General features: G+C 39.9%; 1 protein-coding gene across 11 annotated transcripts in view; it reads left to right on the forward strand.

The window, feature by feature from the left end:
* Window positions 1–19,119, forward strand: part of CNOT1 (CCR4-NOT transcription complex subunit 1) — a 55,274-nt gene that overhangs the window by 3,280 nt on the left and 32,875 nt on the right. For 10 of the 11 annotated variants that reach the window (XM_085589729.1, XM_085589735.1, XM_085589730.1 and 7 more), the window contains exons 2-16: window positions 2,445–2,721; window positions 6,450–6,557; window positions 7,171–7,269; window positions 7,768–7,836; window positions 7,942–7,996; window positions 8,362–8,565; window positions 9,887–10,055; window positions 11,229–11,355; window positions 11,644–11,754; window positions 12,867–13,037; window positions 13,563–13,690; window positions 14,675–14,915; window positions 16,364–16,483; window positions 17,531–17,653; window positions 17,886–18,037. In XM_085589729.1, coding sequence (XP_085445855.1) covers window positions 2,620–2,721; window positions 6,450–6,557; window positions 7,171–7,269; window positions 7,768–7,836; window positions 7,942–7,996; window positions 8,362–8,565; window positions 9,887–10,055; window positions 11,229–11,355; window positions 11,644–11,754; window positions 12,867–13,037; window positions 13,563–13,690; window positions 14,675–14,915; window positions 16,364–16,483; window positions 17,531–17,653; window positions 17,886–18,037 — 1,979 coding nt within the window. In that variant the 5' untranslated portion in view covers window positions 2,445–2,619. The remainder of the gene's footprint in view (window positions 1–2,444; window positions 2,722–6,449; window positions 6,558–7,170; window positions 7,270–7,767; window positions 7,837–7,941; window positions 7,997–8,361; window positions 8,566–9,886; window positions 10,056–11,228; window positions 11,356–11,643; window positions 11,755–12,866; window positions 13,038–13,562; window positions 13,691–14,674; window positions 14,916–16,363; window positions 16,484–17,530; window positions 17,654–17,885; window positions 18,038–19,119) is intronic. The other variant, XM_085589736.1, reaches the window with a different exon arrangement.

Genomic DNA, 19,119 nt, shown 5'->3' on the forward strand with positions numbered 1-19,119 from the left:
TCTGCTTTTCAGGCAAGACTCCTTGGTTGCTGTGTACTCTCCTGAGTTAGGTTGCATCATTTGAACCTCTGAAGTGCTGTTAATGTTGTGTCCTGGGGAGCTGTCAGGTTTGCCGTGTGCTGGGATACACACAGTGCAAACCATATGTTTAGAACATAAGTAGGAAGCTGTTTCCTCAGCTATTGTGTTCCTTGAGTCTCTGTGTTTGCTCAGGTTCTTCCTTGAGAGGCTTCCTTGAAAGAAAAAATCCCATTTTGCCTTCAGCTTGGATTGTCCAGTGGCACTGCCAGATTTTGCAGTCAGAAGGTGGCAAAGCTTGATTTTCTTCTCTGCAATCAAAGCGTTCCCTGCTTTTTTGGAAGACAAGAGATGCTAATAGGAGGGTGGGATGGTCAATGTGTTGTATGTCAGCAGGGAGGCTTGAGCCCAGCTTGAGAATTTCAGTACTAAAATCCCTGAGTTTTAGGTGGAGTAGGTGAAATTGCTGTGCTATTTGTATTGGTATGATGAAAAATGCCCGGAGAGATGTGTTTTTTCTTCTTAGGGGCCTGAAAGGCAAACTCTGAAATTCTGTTATTGCCTTAAAAATTGGCCAAGTTAAAGTTTTGTATTATGTCCTGTAGGCAGTTCAAACAGCCTGTGAGTTCTCCAGGCTGCTTGCTGTAAGCAGGTGCTCTGATGGGACTGAATTCCCCTTGCTGACTGCTGGTTTTAGTATAAGTGCAAGTCCTGTGCTGAGGTCTGTGTGCTTGATTTTTAACAAATGCTTTTCAGAAGCTTTATATTGTTCATGCATGTTAAACCCTGCCCGTAAGATTGTCTTGAAAGCCATGTACTTGCCAAACCCAGTGGCATTTTCTAGGTTATTCCAAAAGAGGAATTTAAAGGTTATTTAAAACAAAAAATCAGACACTGTACTACTGAGAAATCTTTTTAAGCTTCTGTGCCAGTCCTCCCTTCTAGATGTTCCACAGTCAATGGCCTTTTAAACCTTTATATATAAAGCCTATATTCTAGCTTGTCAGATGTACTAAAAAGAAATTGAAGTTTTGTGTAATTCTTCTCACCGCAGTTTTAATTCTGAAAAATGAAATTCTGTTAGAGACCACTGCCTTGTCATTGAAGAATACTTTTCAGTATTACTGCTTGAAAATTTGTTCTTTGTGAGATGTAAGCTTTATTGCATAAGAAGGATCTTACATGCCTTCATTGAGTAGTCAGGGTTTTCTTTGGCAAACTGAAAGTCTGCAAGTCAGTTGATTTGACTTTTCTTACAAATAACTTACTCATTTATTTGTGTAATATAATAAACTTTTTCAAAGAGCAGAATGATCTGCATTGCCCCTGATAGGATTTGTTTCTCCTGATGTTTTTTGAAGTGTAGGGACATGTTAAATAAGGTATGGTTCCAAGTGTAGGCAAGTGAAAACTTTTGTATAAAGGGAGATGGGAAGAAGAGTTGTATTTGCACCCAGCACAGGCTGTTCAGCTTCCTGTGTGCTGCTGCTGTTGGTGCTGGCAGAAGGAGGCCTGGCATGCCGAGCTGTGCTGCTGCAGGAATGCTCCCTGGACTGGTTTGCCCTCAGTTCCGCGTGCCAGGCGAACACATCACCCGAGCCACCCATTTCCATGATGAGGCAGAAATCACGTGCTGGTGGTGTTCTCCATGGAGAGCCAAGACTGCAAAGCAATAGTTTTTGTTCTGCAAAAGGGATTTCAGACTCTTGGCATGAAGCCCAGTGACCTTTGTGCTCTGATCAGGTAGAGCTTCCAAGCAGTGACTCTCCAGCTTGAGTCTACCTTTGATAATGCACAGTGTTGCTTCTCAGCTTGGGGTTTTGATGCTCCCAACACTGTTGGATATGCAGGACTTGTTTTGGGATGCAGTTTTGTCACACTGGCAATCTGTAATTTAACAGATGAGATGTCAAGTGCCAAGTTTTGTGTTGTCATAGAAATTTATTAAGCTGGCAAGCTCTGCTGTTGTAGCTCACTGGAAAGCTGTTTCAGTATAAGCCAAATGTTAGGGTTAGTTTATTGCAGTTCTTTGTGTGTTGCTCATTCACGATTGCTTGTTTTGGTGTTCAGGGTTGAGGTAATACTGCCTGGATGTACTAGGGCAAAATGTAGCAGAGATGGTAAAAGTGTGTTTTTAATATTAATTTATGATGGGTGCTTTGAATGATTCTGAGCTCTCATTGTTGCTGTGTATCTAGTTCATTATTCATCTTATTTTCTTCTTTCTCATGGTGCTGAAAATCATTCTTCTGATTGAGCTGTGTGCTGTCTCTTGCAGACTGCGAAATGCAGAAACAAAAGTGGTCAGGTAGTGTAAAAGCAACTGAGGTTGTGTTGTGAAAACTTAATAGTACTTAATTTTCCTTGTGAACATAGTTACGTGACACTGCTACAGAACTTAAATCTAATTTAATACTGTTTTCCAGGTGCCATGTTTCAGAACGGACAAAGACAACTGAGAAAGAAGAGCTGAAGCAAGTAACACAAAAACAGATAAAGGCATATTGGGGGAAAAAAAATTGACCTGTCTCTGAGGTGACTAAAGGGGAATAATGGTGATTTTGCGCCGGGCTCGGCCGCCTGCTTCCGCCCCAACCAGCAATGAATCTTGACTCGCTCTCGCTGGCCTTGTCTCAAATCAGCTACCTGGTGGACAATTTAACCAAGAAAAACTACCGAGCCAGCCAGCAGGAAATACAGCATGTAAGTAAAGTGATACAGTGCTGCAAAATAAATTTTCTAAAGAGAACTGGAGTTCTCTTCTTGTTTGTATTTGTACTCTGTTGTGCCCTTTTATATATGTTGCTGTTTGCTGTTTTCTGTGGTGTTGGGAACTGCAGGGTGTGTCTGATACTCCTGCTGGTTCATCTGCCAAGTCATGGAACACAGCCCAGAGCTGAGACCAGTATTAACTTTGTAGCTGAATATCAGGATTAACTGCTGCTCCTGAAGGGTGGCATTGAAAGCTTTCCTAATTTCTCCAGGTTAAATCATTCCGCTTTTGGCCATTCAATAGAACACTGATTGGGAAGGGGAGGAAAACGTATACACTCGGTGTTCAAAGTTCAAAGCCTGAGTATGTTGTAATTTATCTGTGAATGCTCTCTCCTCCCCTGATGGAAGTTTTTTTTCCTTTTTCATTCAGTGACTCATGGGTTGGTTGTGAAGCCGAGCTGTCTTGGACCTGGGTTTTCAAAAGGCAGGCAGAGTAACTGCATGTTGAGACCCAAATATCTATGATTTGGGCAAGAATTCTGTTTTAACTGACCTTTTTAAAAATAGCTCTGACTCGCAGGGTGGACTGAAAAGCATTATCTGCAGAGGAGTGCTTAGCAGGAAGTGAACGCTACTGAGCTAGTTTTAGAAACTGGTTTAGTTCAGTTCCCAGCAGACAGCTGGGCCACTTAATGTTGAGGGTTTTTTCCTGCAGCAGTGCAATCCTGCAGCGATTTGAATCAGATTAGAAGGCAGAGGGCTTAAGCAGTGAATTTCTGTAAGATTTGATGTCTTCAAAAGTGCATTCATTGGTTATCTTGAGGTGAGAGTGATTTCAGCAGCATTGGCTTTTTAAGTGTAAGATGGAATGGGTCTCTCGTAGCTTTTGTAAGTTTCTCATGTTTTTGCAAGTTCAGTACTTCAGGGGCTCGTTTGGGATCATGCTGTCCTTTTGATCACTGTTAGTTTCAACAGATGGTTTTTGCAGCAAGGTGTGACTAAAGCATGACTTGATTTGGCAGAAGATATGGTTGATCTGCCTTTCAGTTGGAGCATAGCTCTCTAAAACAGGGACAGATTGTTCCTTACCCTTCAGCCAGGCCTGTTAGCCTTACTGTGGTGAAAGGGGTGAGAGACTGGGACCTGGTCTGTGGAAATGGCTGGATTGTGTATGGTTATAAAGCAGATCTAGAATTTCAAGGCTAAATTCCTAAAATCTGAATTCTTTATCTTTTTTGGTTTTAAATTTTATTTCCCTGGTATTGCTTTACTTTTGTGGTTGCTGGTACAATATTTCTTTAGTTGAAGAGAATATATGTGCTGTAACTCTGTCTCATGGTACAATTCTTGGGGAAAATTTTTGGCATGATTCACTCAATTTTGCAGAGTTTCCATCTAAGCATGTAGAGTTGTGGAATTTCATGCTTGGAGTTGTCCTTGCCTCAACTGAGCAAAATGACACATTTAAATATGTCACTCGAGTGTAACAGTGGCAAAGCCTGAGGGACTAATTTCTGTTTAAATATGTTATCAGTCATTTAATATAGCTAATGCTTAAAGAAATAGAATATATGTTTAAAAAAACTCAGACATATCTTATACATTTGTCAGACACAAATTCTAAACAATGACTTCCACTGAAGTGAGTTTTTGTGGTCTCCTTGAGTGTTAAGAGAGCCTGGTTGGAGAGGCAGAGAGGGCTTTGTGGATGAGTCTATCTAGAAAAGCAAAAGTTTCTGAATCTAGAAAAACAAAGTTATTTTTTGTCTAATCCTGTATTTGCCCAGACACGTTACCTGATAAATCCAAATACATGTGGCTCAAGCTTTATCCTAAATCACAGACTGGTTGAGATTGGAAGGGACCTGTGGAGGCCATGTGCTCCAACCTCCTGCTCAGTCACTTAGAGTGGGTTGCCCAGGAATATATCTGAGCAGTTTTTGGGTACCAGCATGAATGGAGACTTTACAACTTTTCTGGGCAGCCCCTGTCAGTGCTTGGTGACCCCTGCAGTAAAAAAAATAGTATTTTTGATCTGATTTTATGACTGGATGCACTGTCATATAAATATGTATAAAGGCTGCCAATACAAAGGTTTCTTTCAACTCCTTCTTGGGGAAAATTGGCAATTCTCATTACCCATTTCCAGGAAGAGCTTTTTTAGGAATGTAGTTAGAATTGAAATATGATGCACTGCACTTCTAGCCTTCTTTTCCCTTCCTTCCTGTATGTTAAATTTTCGAATTATTGTCTTTTGGAAGATACCTCAGTGCAAGGAAGCAATCTACTTCTGATGCAGCCAATTTATGTGGATGGCTTTAGTATGTACAGTTTTCTTTGGCATCTGATTACTTCAATGAATTCACCTTGGTCACAGCACCAGGCAGATCCTTAGGAAATTGATCCAGCGTTATGTCAGTCTTGTTACCACATCCAAATCTTTGTATTTGATTGAGATTGCCTCAACAAACTGCCTGTTTTCTGAAGCCTGAGCTAGGTAGTAGAATTTGCTGTCAAGTCAGGTTTGCTGCCTTTTGCACCACTCTGAGCATCTTCTTGATCCTGGGGTATGGCTGCCTTCAAAGGCCCAGCTGTCACCACAGCTGGGCTGTTTACTCTGGACTGACATACCACAGGCATGTATATTATAGCCTCTGGTCAAGAAGCAGAGCTAGATTCGACTTGGAAGTTTCTTTCCAGCAGAATAAAACTTGTCAGCCTCTGGAATCAGCAGGCTCTGAGGGAAAGGGAAGCATAGTGTCAGATAACAGTAGAAAAATTGAGATGAAAACAGTCAAACATCAGAGCCCGAGCAGACAGAGCCTAAAGCAAACCTGTTTGTCTCTTTGCACAAAGAAGCTACTGGCAAACAAGGACATTCATGATAGGTGAAGCAGTGGGCTTGGTGTAGGCAGTCAGACCAGAGGCAGAGCTGCAGGTTTTTGCTGGCATATTTGTCTCTCTCCTGCAGCTAGAAAAGGGGAAACAGCGGGGAAAAATGTTGCTAGTAGACAAAGGTTGGATTTGTTATTAGCTGCTACTGTTTGGCCAAAGAGGCAAGCTGCTGTTGATTGGCTTCACGTTTTTGACAGTAACAAATAATGCTGTCCACTTGTTTGGAGTGTAAAGAAAGGAGCAAGTTCTGAAACAGTCTGGAGCTATTTCAGACAGCAAGCTGATGAGCTGGTCTGTAGCCAAGAGTTAAGGTAAATGGTAGGGGATGCAAACAAAAATGTAATATTGTTAAGATGTAGTAATGAGTGATAGGTGTTACAAGTCAGCAAATGCAAGTCCCTATTGCACAGGTTCTGTCCCAAGGCTCTGTTCTTGCAGTTAGGCACTGCAGCTGTGGGGAAAAATGGGGAAAAGTGAGGCCATGGACTGTGTGGGTTCTGGGCTGTTTTGGTGGCAGAATCCTGAGGGAGACTTGAAAACTCATTTTTACTTAGCTTTATAAGAATACGACCCCTGTAGTGCACGGCTCCTGTGTCAGTAACTTGTGTCTAGATTCTCTTTGTTTATACTTCTTATTTGCAAATAGAGTTAATGATGTGGTTTCTAGGTTACTGATTAAAAGGAACATTTATAGCAGTTTTGTTGAAACTGTAGATTATTTAACTACTAGCAGTATTGCTGTATCCATAGTACTAGAGCCAGATCTTGCTCTGTAATGACTATTTAATACCAAGCTGGTTTTTTGACACTTTTTTCCCCAGATTGTGAATAGGCACGGTCCCGAGGCAGACAGGCATTTACTACGCTGTCTATTCTCGCACGTGGATTTCAGTGGCGATGGTAAAAGCAGTGGCAAAGATTTTCATCAGGTACAGTTTGCACCAACACATGTGTTTATTAATTTTGATTATTAAAAATCTGGGGTGGGATTTTATCCAGGTTAAGCACAAAGGCGGGTTAGAAGCAGTAGCTTCATTTTTGCCAATCCTCAAAAGGATACCTGACTTACAGTCTCTTGATCTGGAAAAAAACAGGTTGCATCAGTACAAATGCTACTTTTACCAGATGCAGTGCTCTAGTTTGAAAGCATTTCTCTGTATTTTGAATTTGTCCGATTCCATTAACTGACATTTCTGGTGCTGACTGTCTATTGGCAGGAGTGTTTTCATGTTTAAGCAATTTTGCCTCAGACTTCTTAGCTCCTAACCATGAATCAAATACTCTTGGGCTGTCTATTGCAATGTATGAGGCTGTTTACAGAAAGTATTGCACATATGATGGACAATGTTTCATCACTTTGTCAGTCTTCAAAGCAAACCTGAAGAAAGCTTGAATGAAAAGAAGTTGGTTGATATTAGAGAGAATTTGGGCACTTCTTATATAAGTACTTTATCTTTTAGTTTTCCTGTACACAGTGCACACACAGTAGTTTATTGTCCTGTTACAAAACTGCGAGTCTTCAAGTTATCTTGTTCTTTTCAGACTCAATTTTTGATCCAGGAGTGTGCGTCGCTGATTACAAAACCAAACTTTATCTCGACGCTGTCATACGCCATTGACAATCCCTTGCACTATCAAAAGGTTTGTATGCTTCTTGAAGGGGATTCCAGTGTCAGAAACTGCACTGAATTGGTCTCTAGGAAAGCAGCTAGTTTTCCCTTGTAGTAAATTTTTCAAAAACCGATCTTGCCTGGTTGGTGTGGGTTTTTTTTGTTTCTTTTGTTAAACTAAGCAAGTTAGTCAATCACTCAGAATGACTGCAAACTTAATTGATGCTTCATCTAATGTTGGTACTTCATGGATTATGACACCAGAACCAAAAAAATTATCACTATTTCTGTTTCTTTCAATATGAAAGCCATGATAGTGGTTAAATAATGGAATATATGGAAGAAGCTTTTAGATTAAATGTATCCAAAAGTAGTTGGAAAGTTGTTTAGCCGTAGAAGCTTTGTGTTAACCTGCAGCAGAATAGTTACTAATATTCCAAGATTTCAAATAGACTCTAAATAGTCTGACACATTGCAAATGAGATTAATCCCAAAACAACTTCCATGTTATTCTTCTTTCTTGTTTCAGAGTCTAAAGCCTTCACCCCATTTATTTGCCCAATTGAGTAAAGTCATCAAATTAAGTAAAGTTCAAGAGGTAAGTGAAAGCTTATTTCAAAAATATTTTAATTGTTGTTTTTTTTTACTTCACAAGTTAGAAAGGATAAGGTCCCCTTACTATGATGTTCATTTTTGCTTATAGGTGATTTTTGGTCTGGCTTTACTGAACTCTTTCAGCTCAGATCTGCGAGGTTTTGGTAAGTTTCTAAAAGTACTGCAGCAGGGACAGCCTTTTTCAGCAGTATGTTTTCTAGATGACCTGACCTTGCAATTAGTGTTGCCACTGGGAGGGGCAATAGATAACACAGTCATCTTGTGTGAAGTTGAAGGACCTTTTAATGAATGACTTGCTTGATGATGAATCAAACTGGGTTATTGTAATATCTTAAAGTGTAGTTGTCCATTAATATTTGAGTTCTCAGGTATAAGATTTCTGTTTAAATCTGAACTGTTGTGGCCTGTGGTAAACAAACTCAAATTATGAGAATGGTACCTAGCTAAACAAATGTCATATTAAAACAGAATCCCAAGTTTTCACTTTAACCTCTTCTGTTTCCAAAAGCTGCCCAGTTCATCAAACAGAAACTCCCGGATCTTTTGCGCTCTTACATTGACGCAGACGTCAGTGGAAATCAAGAAGGTGGCTTCCAAGATATTGCAATAGAAGTCCTGCACCTTCTCCTCTCCCATCTCCTCTTTGGGCAGAAGGGAGCCTTTGGGGTAGGACAGGAGCAGATTGACGCTTTCCTCAAAACATTACGTAGAGGTAAGTGGTGCTGTTCAGGAAGCCTGACCAGATGCCGACTTTGAGATGAATTTTCATGACTTGCTGTCAGTGCAGAGTTCTGAAATGGTGGGGAGCTTGCTGACTTAGAACACAGTAAATTTTTTGTAGTTCTAAACTGACAGAAAAGTACCATTGTTGTGCTTGCTTTCAATGGGCAGTAACATGATCTCATGTTCTTGAGAAGTTTTGATAAATAAACATTGAGTAAGGGATATTCAAGTCTGTGTTTGCTTGTATGGCATGGTATTTGTGGATTTAACTAAAGCATCTCAGTGCACTGTAGTTGAAAACCCCCTTACAGAGTAAGGAGCTAAGTTTCAAACAGGTGCATTTTAAGCATTGCTTTGTTATACTAGATGTAGATGAGGAAATACTAGCACAGTGAGGGAGGTACTTCTGACTTTAACTTTGGTTCATTTCCTGAAAGCTACCATTGTTGTCTATTCCATTCCAAAACTAGTGTTTGCTGTAAACCTATCACACCAGGGAGGATTTGGACTCAAGATGATAATTGAACTTAACCCATTCCTTCATTCTGTGCAGACCTAGAGGAAGCTACTGTTTGTACAAGAACAAAATATTTGTTATAATTTTTTAAATATAACTTCTTGGTTCATATGTATTTTAATAAAGATTTGTGTATTAGCTTGTGTAATTCCTGACACTTTGCTTTGGAATATTGGGCACTCTTCTTGGAACTGCCCTGGAGTTGTTACATGTCAAAGGTGCCTGTCTCAGGAAGGCCCACCCACAAGGTATCTCTCCACTGTGAGCAGAACTCTGATCCACAAATATAATCCTCTCATTACTTGTCTCTCTCAAACTCTGCCTGCCAGGAAGGGCAAAATTAGTATTTACTCTTTCTGTGCCCAAGTGCCTGGCTTAGTTTTGCTATATTTCTTAGACTCAGTAGCAGATCCTTTGTTTCCTGATATTTCCTGAGTTAGAGGAATGCCTTTTGCTGGACTGCTGTGTTGTTCTCTGCCCTGTGCTTTTTTTGGATAACTGTTGTTAGTGACAGTCTAGTTCTAAACTTACACTGGCACAGCTGCTGGACTTTTGGGCAGCTGCAAGCTGCTGTGAACCTGCACGAGCCTAGTTTAGTCTACATTCTTCTTCTCTAGGAATATCCCAGTGCCATTAAAGAACTGAGAATGGGGTGGAGGGATGCTGCATCAGTGCTCTCTTGATTTCTGCACCAGTAGGCCAATTCTAGCACAGCAGTGGAATAATTTTGAATACTCTTTCACATGCAATTGGTGTTTGGGATGTTTTGACACACTGTTATTCTTGCCTTTAGATTTTCCCCAGGAGCGTTGCCCTGTGGTGCTTGCACCACTTCTATACCCTGAAAAACGGGACATTCTAATGGACAGGATCCTGCCTGATTCTGGAGGGATAGCCAAAACCATGATGGAGAGTTCTCTGGCAGATTTCATGCAAGAAGTTGGCTATGGCTTTTGTGCAAGGTTTGTAGGAAAATGTACTTTTCAAGTATGTGACTTTGGGTGGTGGTGATTTTCTTTCTTGTTTCCTTGATGTAAAAGGTAAATAACACTTCAACTACTAAAATAAGTAGACTCTTATCAAGTGTTATGAGGTTGTTTATTTGAATTCTGGTTGTATTTTGCTTTCTTCTGATGTGTATTACGTGCCTGTAAACACTGTGTAGAATTTTGTCATCGTAAGAAGTGCTACATAAAAGGATTCACATTGCTTGTGAAGGTTTCATAAGAATTTGACCATCACCCTTTCATAAGTGAAAATGAAAGTGCCTGGGTAGACATAAATTCCAGCTAAATCCCACTAGAGTGTTGGAAGAACTTTGCTCTTGCAAAACTTAGCCCTCAGAATGAAGCTAACCCGCTTCTTTTGTAAGAAGCATAAGGTAGAATTAAATTCTGTATTTCAAGAGAAAGACTATTGATTACTTTGGGGAGGTGATGAAATCTTGAAGGTATTAACATGAGTTTCTGTTTAAACCAAGAAGTAAAAACACCATGTGTTGGAAGATACTGAATTATTTCCTTTGTTAACACATGCCTGTTAATAAAACAGTTTATATACTCATGCCATATAAATCTTCCTGGCCTAGTTATGAAATATACACAAAATAGAAAAAAAATTGCAAAAAAAGCCTTCGGTTCTGAAGTTGAAACTCAGTCATCTGCTCTTTGTTTTCTCTCTTGTCTCCTGGGAGGTTTTTGCTGGTGCCCTCTGCTCAGGGGTGCCATGGTTTGTATCAAGCTGAAGGACAAATAGTCACAACTTGGCTTTGAAGAGTGCATGTCAGCATTTTGAAATGTACATTCTAGGTAGTAGAAAACTTGAGTCTCTGAAGCTCTGTATCCCAGATCAGTAGTGGAAGTGCTTTTAACCAAGAAGTGCTAAACCCATCCTGTGCTTTCTCTTTGACAGAGCATAGTCTGTGAAACATCTCTGTGACATCCCTGTCACTTCAGTACACCTGGTTTTGAACTGAAACGTGGCATAGTATATTTCATGGAAATAATTGCACAGATTGTCTACTGAAGTTTTTTTCTTGATTGTCCTGGAATATTTTTATGTTGGATCATTTGACTAATTTGTGCTGCAGTGAAACTTGCTTTCCTGTAAGATCTCTCTGTTTTGTTGGATCTTAGTGTCGAAGAATGTCGCAACATAATCATGCAATTTGGTGTTCGGGAAGTCACAGCTGCCCAGGTTGCCAGGGTTTTGGGGATGATGGCTCGAACTCATTCAGGATTGACAGACGGTATTCCATTACAAGTGAGTGGCCTATTGTCCTGGGGATTATATTTCAGCAGAAGGAGTTAAAATTCTAGCTTCTAGGAATTTAACAATTGCTTGTATCATTCAATACTTGTACTTCTGACTGTTCTGCTGTAAATATCTGTTATGTTTTCAGGAATGAAAGATTCTCAGTGTGTTAAACTGATGTCATTACTAGTCTGAACTTCTGTTTATACCTTTCTAGTGCAGGGGGTTCTGTAGCCAGTGGGTGTTGAGACTGCTTTATTTTTTACTAGTGTTTGATTCAGTGTATTTGATTTGCAGTCTATTTCGGCTCCTGGCAGTGGGATTTGGAGTGATGGCAAAGATAAGAGTGATGGAAGCCAAGCCCATACCTGGAATGTGGAGGTGTTGATTGATGTTCTTAAAGAGCTGGTAAGTCTTGTAAGCATCTTGGTCTTTCATATGGATAAAGCAGGGCATATCTCAGTATGTTTATAAACCTTTTTAAGCTCCCCAACAGCCTGAATATCTTTGAATCTCTAACTTAACTGTATTTAAATGCTGGGATTTTTTTTCCCACATGAACAAGGAAATTATGAGGAATTCTGGGAAATGGAAACTACTTGAATGAGTAACTTGGGTGCACTTTGAGATTCATTCCACACTGCTCCCATGTATTTCAGCATGTGTTTTCTGAGGATTTCTGGTTTTCAGTGTATTTCTGACAGTGGAAAGTTTTGTGCATCAGATGTTTTATTTTGGAAAACTTCTTACTGTAGACATTAGTGATGAAAATGAAAGTATTTTTGTAGCTAACTCATTCCAAAGCTCTTCTTTAGTGCTTCTTAGGTATGATAACACTATAGAAATGGAAAGTTTTCTCACTGCTTTATAAGCAGCGATTTTTGTAATGAACTCAGTTGAACATGAGTACCGTTTCCTTTGCCGTAGACAGGATTTTTTCTGTATGTTCTCTATGCAGGGTTTTGTTTTTCTAAACCTTGGGCACCTATATCTGAAATGAGTGGTTTGTATTCTGTAATGGCCAGTTCCTTCAAAGCTCCCTCATCAATATTGTTTCACACTGTTCATGAAAATACATTGGATGCTTTTCAAGGTCTTGGAGTTTACATTTTGCAAAAGGAGGAGCAAGTTCTGCTTGCCAACAGATCAGACCCTTCTGCCTTTTATCAGAGGGTGTGGAAGCCTAGGAAAGGAGAAAGTTAATACGTTAAGAGAGGAGCTATATGTTTGGGGGTGTTTAAAGAATTGTTAATTAAATTTTTGGAAGGAGTGACAGCTATTGTTGTGCTGGGGAAGTGCAGTCTCATAGTAGTGAGATTAGTTAGGGGTAGTTTAAAACATTAAACATTAACTTGCATCAAATTCTCAGAACAATATAAACACATCTCTTATCAAAACAAAACCCTTGCATTCAGCTAAAAGTTGGGTGAATGTTAAGCTGGATACAATACTGATGAAGAGGGGTCCTTTCAAGACAGTACGAAGATGAAAGCTCACAATCCTTGCTTGTCTGGTTGCAGAACCCTACCCTGGACTTCAAAGTAGTAACGTATGAATTGGACCATCCAGGATTTCAGATTCGTGATAGCAAGGGGCTGCAGATTGTCGTTTTTGGCATCCAGAGAGGGCTGGGCATGGAAGTTTTTCCAGTTAATGCCATATACAGACCTTGGAAGCATGCAGAGGGCCAGGTATGTTTACCAACATTTTTGCTGTATCTGTCGAATATTTGCAAATTTCCTGAATTTCTTGAATGATAAAGGGAGATTAGTATTGTGAATGTTTAGGTAATCCTCATTTGAGACCTTGGCCTGTAAGGACAAGCCTCAGGTCTATTACAGAAGTACTATCTGTGATGACTGCATTGTGTGGGATATGGTCACTTGCTGTGCACTGTCACCCTACCTTTGGCCCCAGCAGAGTTCTGGTGTGTAGTGCAGCTGAGCATGGAACTGCTGCTGCATGGCAGTGCTCTAGAGTGCTTACCTGGTTACACAAAAAGACCACAGCTTCATGCAAACAAGTGTCCTCAACGTGTCTATACCCATCATTCTTGAATTCTAGAAGTGTGAAGTTCAGTCTTGCTTAAAACACACAGTGAAGCTTGGCTCATCCCTGCTGCTTAGTTGATTTGTATCATTCTCAAAATGTGGCACTTGATAAGTGGAAGGATTCTGAAATACCTAAACTAATTCTGTCATCTTTTTCTATTCCAGCTCTCCTTCATCCAACATTCCCTCATAAACCCTGACATCTTCTGTTTTGCTGACTACCCTTGCCATACTGTTGCCACAGACATCCTGAAAGCACCACCAGAGGATGACAATCGAGAAATTGCTACATGGTAATAAACCTGCTCTCAACAGTTTTTTGTACATAGAGTAAGATTAATTATCTGGTCTAAGGTGGTTTTATCTTCACGCAGCCAGATTTATTATAGCTGTGTACATACCAGTAGGTCAGCCTTTATTATTTGTGACATGTTTGGTGAAACTATTCACAGTATCAGAACTTCCTGTGTACTTCCATAATACCTTGGTTTTGTTGGAGTCTTCAGCTTGTTTGGAGAGTGTCTGCTGATGTGTTTTGGCCTATCCTGCAAGCTGAACGGTGGGGGAATAGAGGAGGTGGTTTGAAACTTAAATCTGTCTTTCCCAGGATGAGAGTAGAGAAACTTGATCTACTCGTATGAAAGAAGTCCTAAAATTTGATTAGTAAATGTATGTGGCTGTTAGTGAGTTACTGCATAAAGCTGACTGGTGTGACTTTGAGCTGACCTTTACACCCCTTTTTTGATATATCCATGTAGCTTATTTCAGTACAGATATTTGCTTCTTTTTCTATTTTATGGCCCAGAATAGGGACTTGAAGGATGAGGAATACAAGTAAATGGGCAATGATCACTTGTCTATAAAGCAGGCAAAACAAGTAGTCTCTTCACTAACTTTCATGAGTGGGGACTTTGAGATGTTTTTAAAAGTGCATTCCTGGAAGTATTTACACTTTAAAAAGTGTATTTTCTGGAAGTATGTTTCAAGTTCAATTATCTTAAGTGACCCAGCTTGAGCTGAATTTCTTCTACATCATCTTTCAGTTCCCTCTCCTCCCTAACATAATTAGGAGCTCCTAAGATCTTGAGTTATTTTTTATGGTTTCTTGCAGGCTTAATTGTGCATGATAAGAGCTGCAGTGTCAGGTTGTTTGCAGTGGGTGTTGCTTTATATGTCCTTCCAGTTGCTGCCATAAAATACTTATCCAGGATCCTGTAAACTTGCTGCTTGGTAACTCTGTGGGAGTTGTCTATTTGTTTTTTCTTCTCTTTTGTTAGGAAGAGCCTGGATTTGATTGAGTCTCTGTTACGATTGGCAGAAGTGGGGCAGTATGAACAGGTTAAACAGCTCTTCAGTTTTCCGATCAAGCATTGCCCAGATATGCTGGTATTGGCCTTATTGCAGATCAACACGTCCTGGCACACCTTGCGCCATGAACTCATCTCCACGCTCATGCCAATTTTCCTTGGCAACCATCCCAACTCAGCCATCATTTTGCACTATGCATGGCATGGACAGGTAAGTATTTTTACTGTAGTTTCTTCCTGTAACTTGAAAGCTTGTTAAATGGATTGAACAGTTCTGACAGTGTTTGTATTGGTTTATGAACTGGTCAGTTTAAAACCTGAGAGGTGAATGATCCATGTTTTATGCAAAGTATTGGGATATCTCTTCCCTGACTTGAAGCAAACTGTTAGGGTTTGGTTTTCAATAATATTCACTGAGGAAAATATTCCTGGAAAAGTACAGAGACACAAGTTAAGTTGGACTTTTTAAACCTTTAGCTTTAAACAAAGTTGACCACCGTTTTATTTTAAGAAAAAGGAAAAAAAATGCAAAACCAAACACCCAAAATAAACCCCTAAACCCCTGACAACAGCATCACCTACCCTGCCCCTTGAACTCTCAACCTCACACATTTAAAATATAAAAACATTAAGTTGTAAGAGGTGAGAAGACTTAAACAAAAATAATCTCCTTTTTACTTGCTAAAAAGACAAAAGCTATTCTAGACACAAAGAAACTACCTGCCCTGGAAGTTTTCAGAGTCTGGGTGTTTTCTGAAAACTTGGGACTTGCTCCTGAGCTTTTTGAAGGAGAGCTTCCATGTAGAGATATAGTAGCTGTGTGTGCAAATCCCATCCTTCTGATGGATGTGTTGTTTGGTGTGGCCTTCATCGTGTGCACTAGTAGTTAAACAAAGAGAAGTCATATGAAATTAAAACTGGGGGAAATCTCTGGGATTGGAGGGAATCTGCATTAGCAACCATGTCTCCTTGTTCATCTAGAGTAGAGTTAATGGCAAGAAGCTTGACCTCTAAGGTCATGCTATGAATGTTTTATATTTTCTTGATGGAAGTCTTTAAATGGAAGGATGAGGGGTAGAATAGACGTGAAGTGCTTTTTGCATGAAGTCTTGAAATGGCAAAAGAAGCAATTTTTCCATAGGGTAGGTCTGAGATTAGGGCACTGAATGATGATTGCCATGGGATGTGGTGCCTTCCCATAACACTTCCTTTTAACAAAACCCTTGCTGCCATAAAAATATTACTTGTGTTGTATTTTGAAATTGCCCCTTTATGAGCAATGATCTAGATACTCTGTTTTCCTTTTTAAGGTGTGGTACTGAATTTTCACTTCAGGACATATCAAGCATAACATTTTGTAAATACTTGTGTAGTCTGAAAATTATTTGCTATTGATAAAGGAATTGGTCCTGGACAGTGGTAGGAAAGAGGTGGGGATGTATGTTTCTACCATTTGCAGTTAGCTACATCATTTACTTGTAGCTCCTGGGTAGTTTATTTTTGCATAGAAAGAGGTCAAATCAGAAGCAAGTTCCGAAGCTAAAGAGTAAATATATTCATATGTTAAGCTTTTTAGTTGTGAAATACCCTGTTGAATGTTCACATAATTGATCCTGTTAGTAGAATCATGAAGTACAATCCTAATTTGATTCTCCTCAGGGTCAGTCTCCTTCAATTCGTCAGCTTATCATGCATGCCATGGCAGAATGGTACATGAGAGGGGAGCAGTACGATCAGGCAAAATTATCACGTATTCTTGATGTGGCACAAGACTTGAAGGTGAGTTTTGCAAAATACTGCCATTATTTTTTGTCTGGTGCCTCATGCAGACTTGCTTATCTTTTAACAAAAGCTAATCTTAATTTAGACTAATTTTGTAAGGATTACATTGTTTAGGCATGTCTCAATTTGTGGCTTCTGACTCTCATCTTAAAAAAAAGCCTATGTTCATATGACTTAAAGTACTCTTCACCTGAGTTGTGGTGTCTGATTGCAGATGCTTCCAGCCAGTCCTGTTGTGAGCACAAGACATTGTACTTGGTATTTGCAGTGGGGTTGGTTATTGTGGCTTTGCTGACAAGTACTTTGGGAAGCAGCACAACAGAACTGCTTGCTGTGTGAATGTGGTGTGAATCCAGGAAGAGCTTTGACTGTTTTACTTACTGATTACTGAAATGACAATGTAGAAAATATCAGATGTTTGTATGAAGGTGGCACTGCTCAACATAATGGAGTGGGGATTTCTTGAGAATGCTACTAGTTCTTAGATTTTATACATTGGCAAAAGACTGGAAGTTGTGACTGACTTCTTCGAAGCTTTTATTGCTTCCTAAAGTTAGGTGCAAAGTAAATGGGTTTCTCAAAGTGTAAGAGCACCAGCTGCTGCTTGAAGTCAGTTTTGTTGTAGCAATTAAAGTGTTCAGATATGACCTCTTTGAAGCAGATATGTTCTGAGTATCTCTGAAGTGGTTGAGGTGTTTGCAGGAAAATGCTACATTCTTCTGCTTAACTTTGTAGCAGTATCACTTTGGTAGCTCTTGTCCACTTGCTGGTGGTTTTTCATATCACAGAGGAATTTAAAACTGTCAGCACAAGGTCACTTCAAAGAAGGTGAAGTCATGATTTCAAATCAGAGCTCTTGCTTATTTGTCTCACAAGCGAGCAATAAGTGAAGTTGATAGTACCAATCTTCGTTGACAAAGAAAGCATAGCAGCATGTCATAATAAGACCTCTTTACTAAAACATGTATGGGAACTAGAAAGAAAAGAAAGGAGAAAGGGTATCTGTGTGTCTTCACTAGTAGTCTTCTGATTTTCTTTCTTTAGGCCTTGTCAATGCTGCTAAATGGTACTCCATTTGCCTTTGTTATTGACCTTGCTGCACTTGCCTCTCGACGGGAATACCTCAAACTTGACAAATGGCTCACAGATAAAATTCGGGAGCATGGGGTAAAGCAGGATTTTTCTCTTTATTTTTGTACTCTTGTCAGTGACTAACTTAAGTCACTTTAACAATTTTCTAAGTAGCTTTAAAGTTGTCAAAAGTGTCCATGGTCTGATAGTTCAACTTTTTCACTGAACTATAGTAGCTTAGTGCAATTCTTTCCCTGGTGCAATTGCCAAGTTTGAAATAGTGTCTTTGATGTGGTTTGAGAGATTAAGATAACATTTTTTTCCTCAGGAACCTTTTATCCAGGCCTGTATGACTTTCTTAAAGAGAAGATGTCCATCTATCCTGGGTGGCCTTGCTCCAGAAAAGGATCAGCCCAAAAGTGCTCAGCTTCCTCCGGAAACCTTGGCAACTATGTTGGCCTGTCTGCAAGCTTGTGCTGGGTAAGAATGATATTGCTTATGCTGAAAGAGTCATCCATTTGCAGCTGGCTTTCTGACACATGGTCACAGCTGGTTTGGAATTTCGTGTGGAGGATGGGGCTAATGAGAGCATATAAACTTGCAGGGATAGGTGCAGTAGTACATTTAATTTTGTATTGAAACTTCTGTTGTAGGCTAGATCACAAGAGTTTGAGTATTGTCTTTATCAACAAACAGGTGAGCTGATCTTGGTGACTGGAGGCTGTCTGGTTAGTCAGATAATCAGCTGTTAATGACTATACAGATACAGGGCTGTAATTCAGACAAAGGAATCCAGGCCAGGCTACAGAATGGGACAGCATCTTGGAAAACTGTCTTATAATGGATTTTGTGATTGTATTAACCAAATATTTCTGTGTGGTCACTGCTTTGGCACAAAGCACTCATTCTGTCCTAATGTGTAGGAAAAAGTGGGGAGTGGTGATTGTAGTGTAATTGAGACTGAAACTAGATAAGTGTAACTTCCGTTGTCTTTGAGAGAGACTCAAAGTAGTCAAAGATGAAAAATATTGAACATCTTTTGCAGATCAGATTGTTTAGCTGAAGTCAAAAGAAAAGGGTTTAGATTTGAGAGCTGCTAGAGGCAGAGCTAGAATACAGGGCTGATGGAAACTGTGGTTGGACAGATCAGTCTTTAAATGCTGTGTACACACATAGTAAATGTGACTGAAAATTGTAAAACATCTGTGGTGTTGTTTCTTAATGCTGTCAGATCAAGGTGTGTTGAGCTGCTGCAATATTTCAGTGGTAACGAGAGGCAGTGTACGTAGTGCAATGTGCAAGCCCAGAGTGACTGGAAGCTGGAGATGGATGGGGCATGGTTTGCTGCTGCATTTTGGCACCAGATGAGGCTGGCATGTCCAAGTGTGTGTTACATAATCTGGGGTTTTATTGTGCGTCCTTTGGCTTAGTCAGTGTGATCTTGAAAGAGATAAACATCTTTAAAGCAACTCAGGATGATTCATGGCTCTCATGTAGATAGTAGGAAATTGGATAGGGTTGGTCACAAGGAATATTGGAACTGAAAGAGAAGGTGAGATACC

The sequence above is a fragment of the Lonchura striata genome, chromosome 11 (assembly GCF_050655825.1).
Source record: "Lonchura striata isolate lonStrDom1 chromosome 11, ASM5065582v1, whole genome shotgun sequence".
Lineage (NCBI taxonomy): Eukaryota > Metazoa > Chordata > Aves > Passeriformes > Estrildidae > Lonchura > Lonchura striata.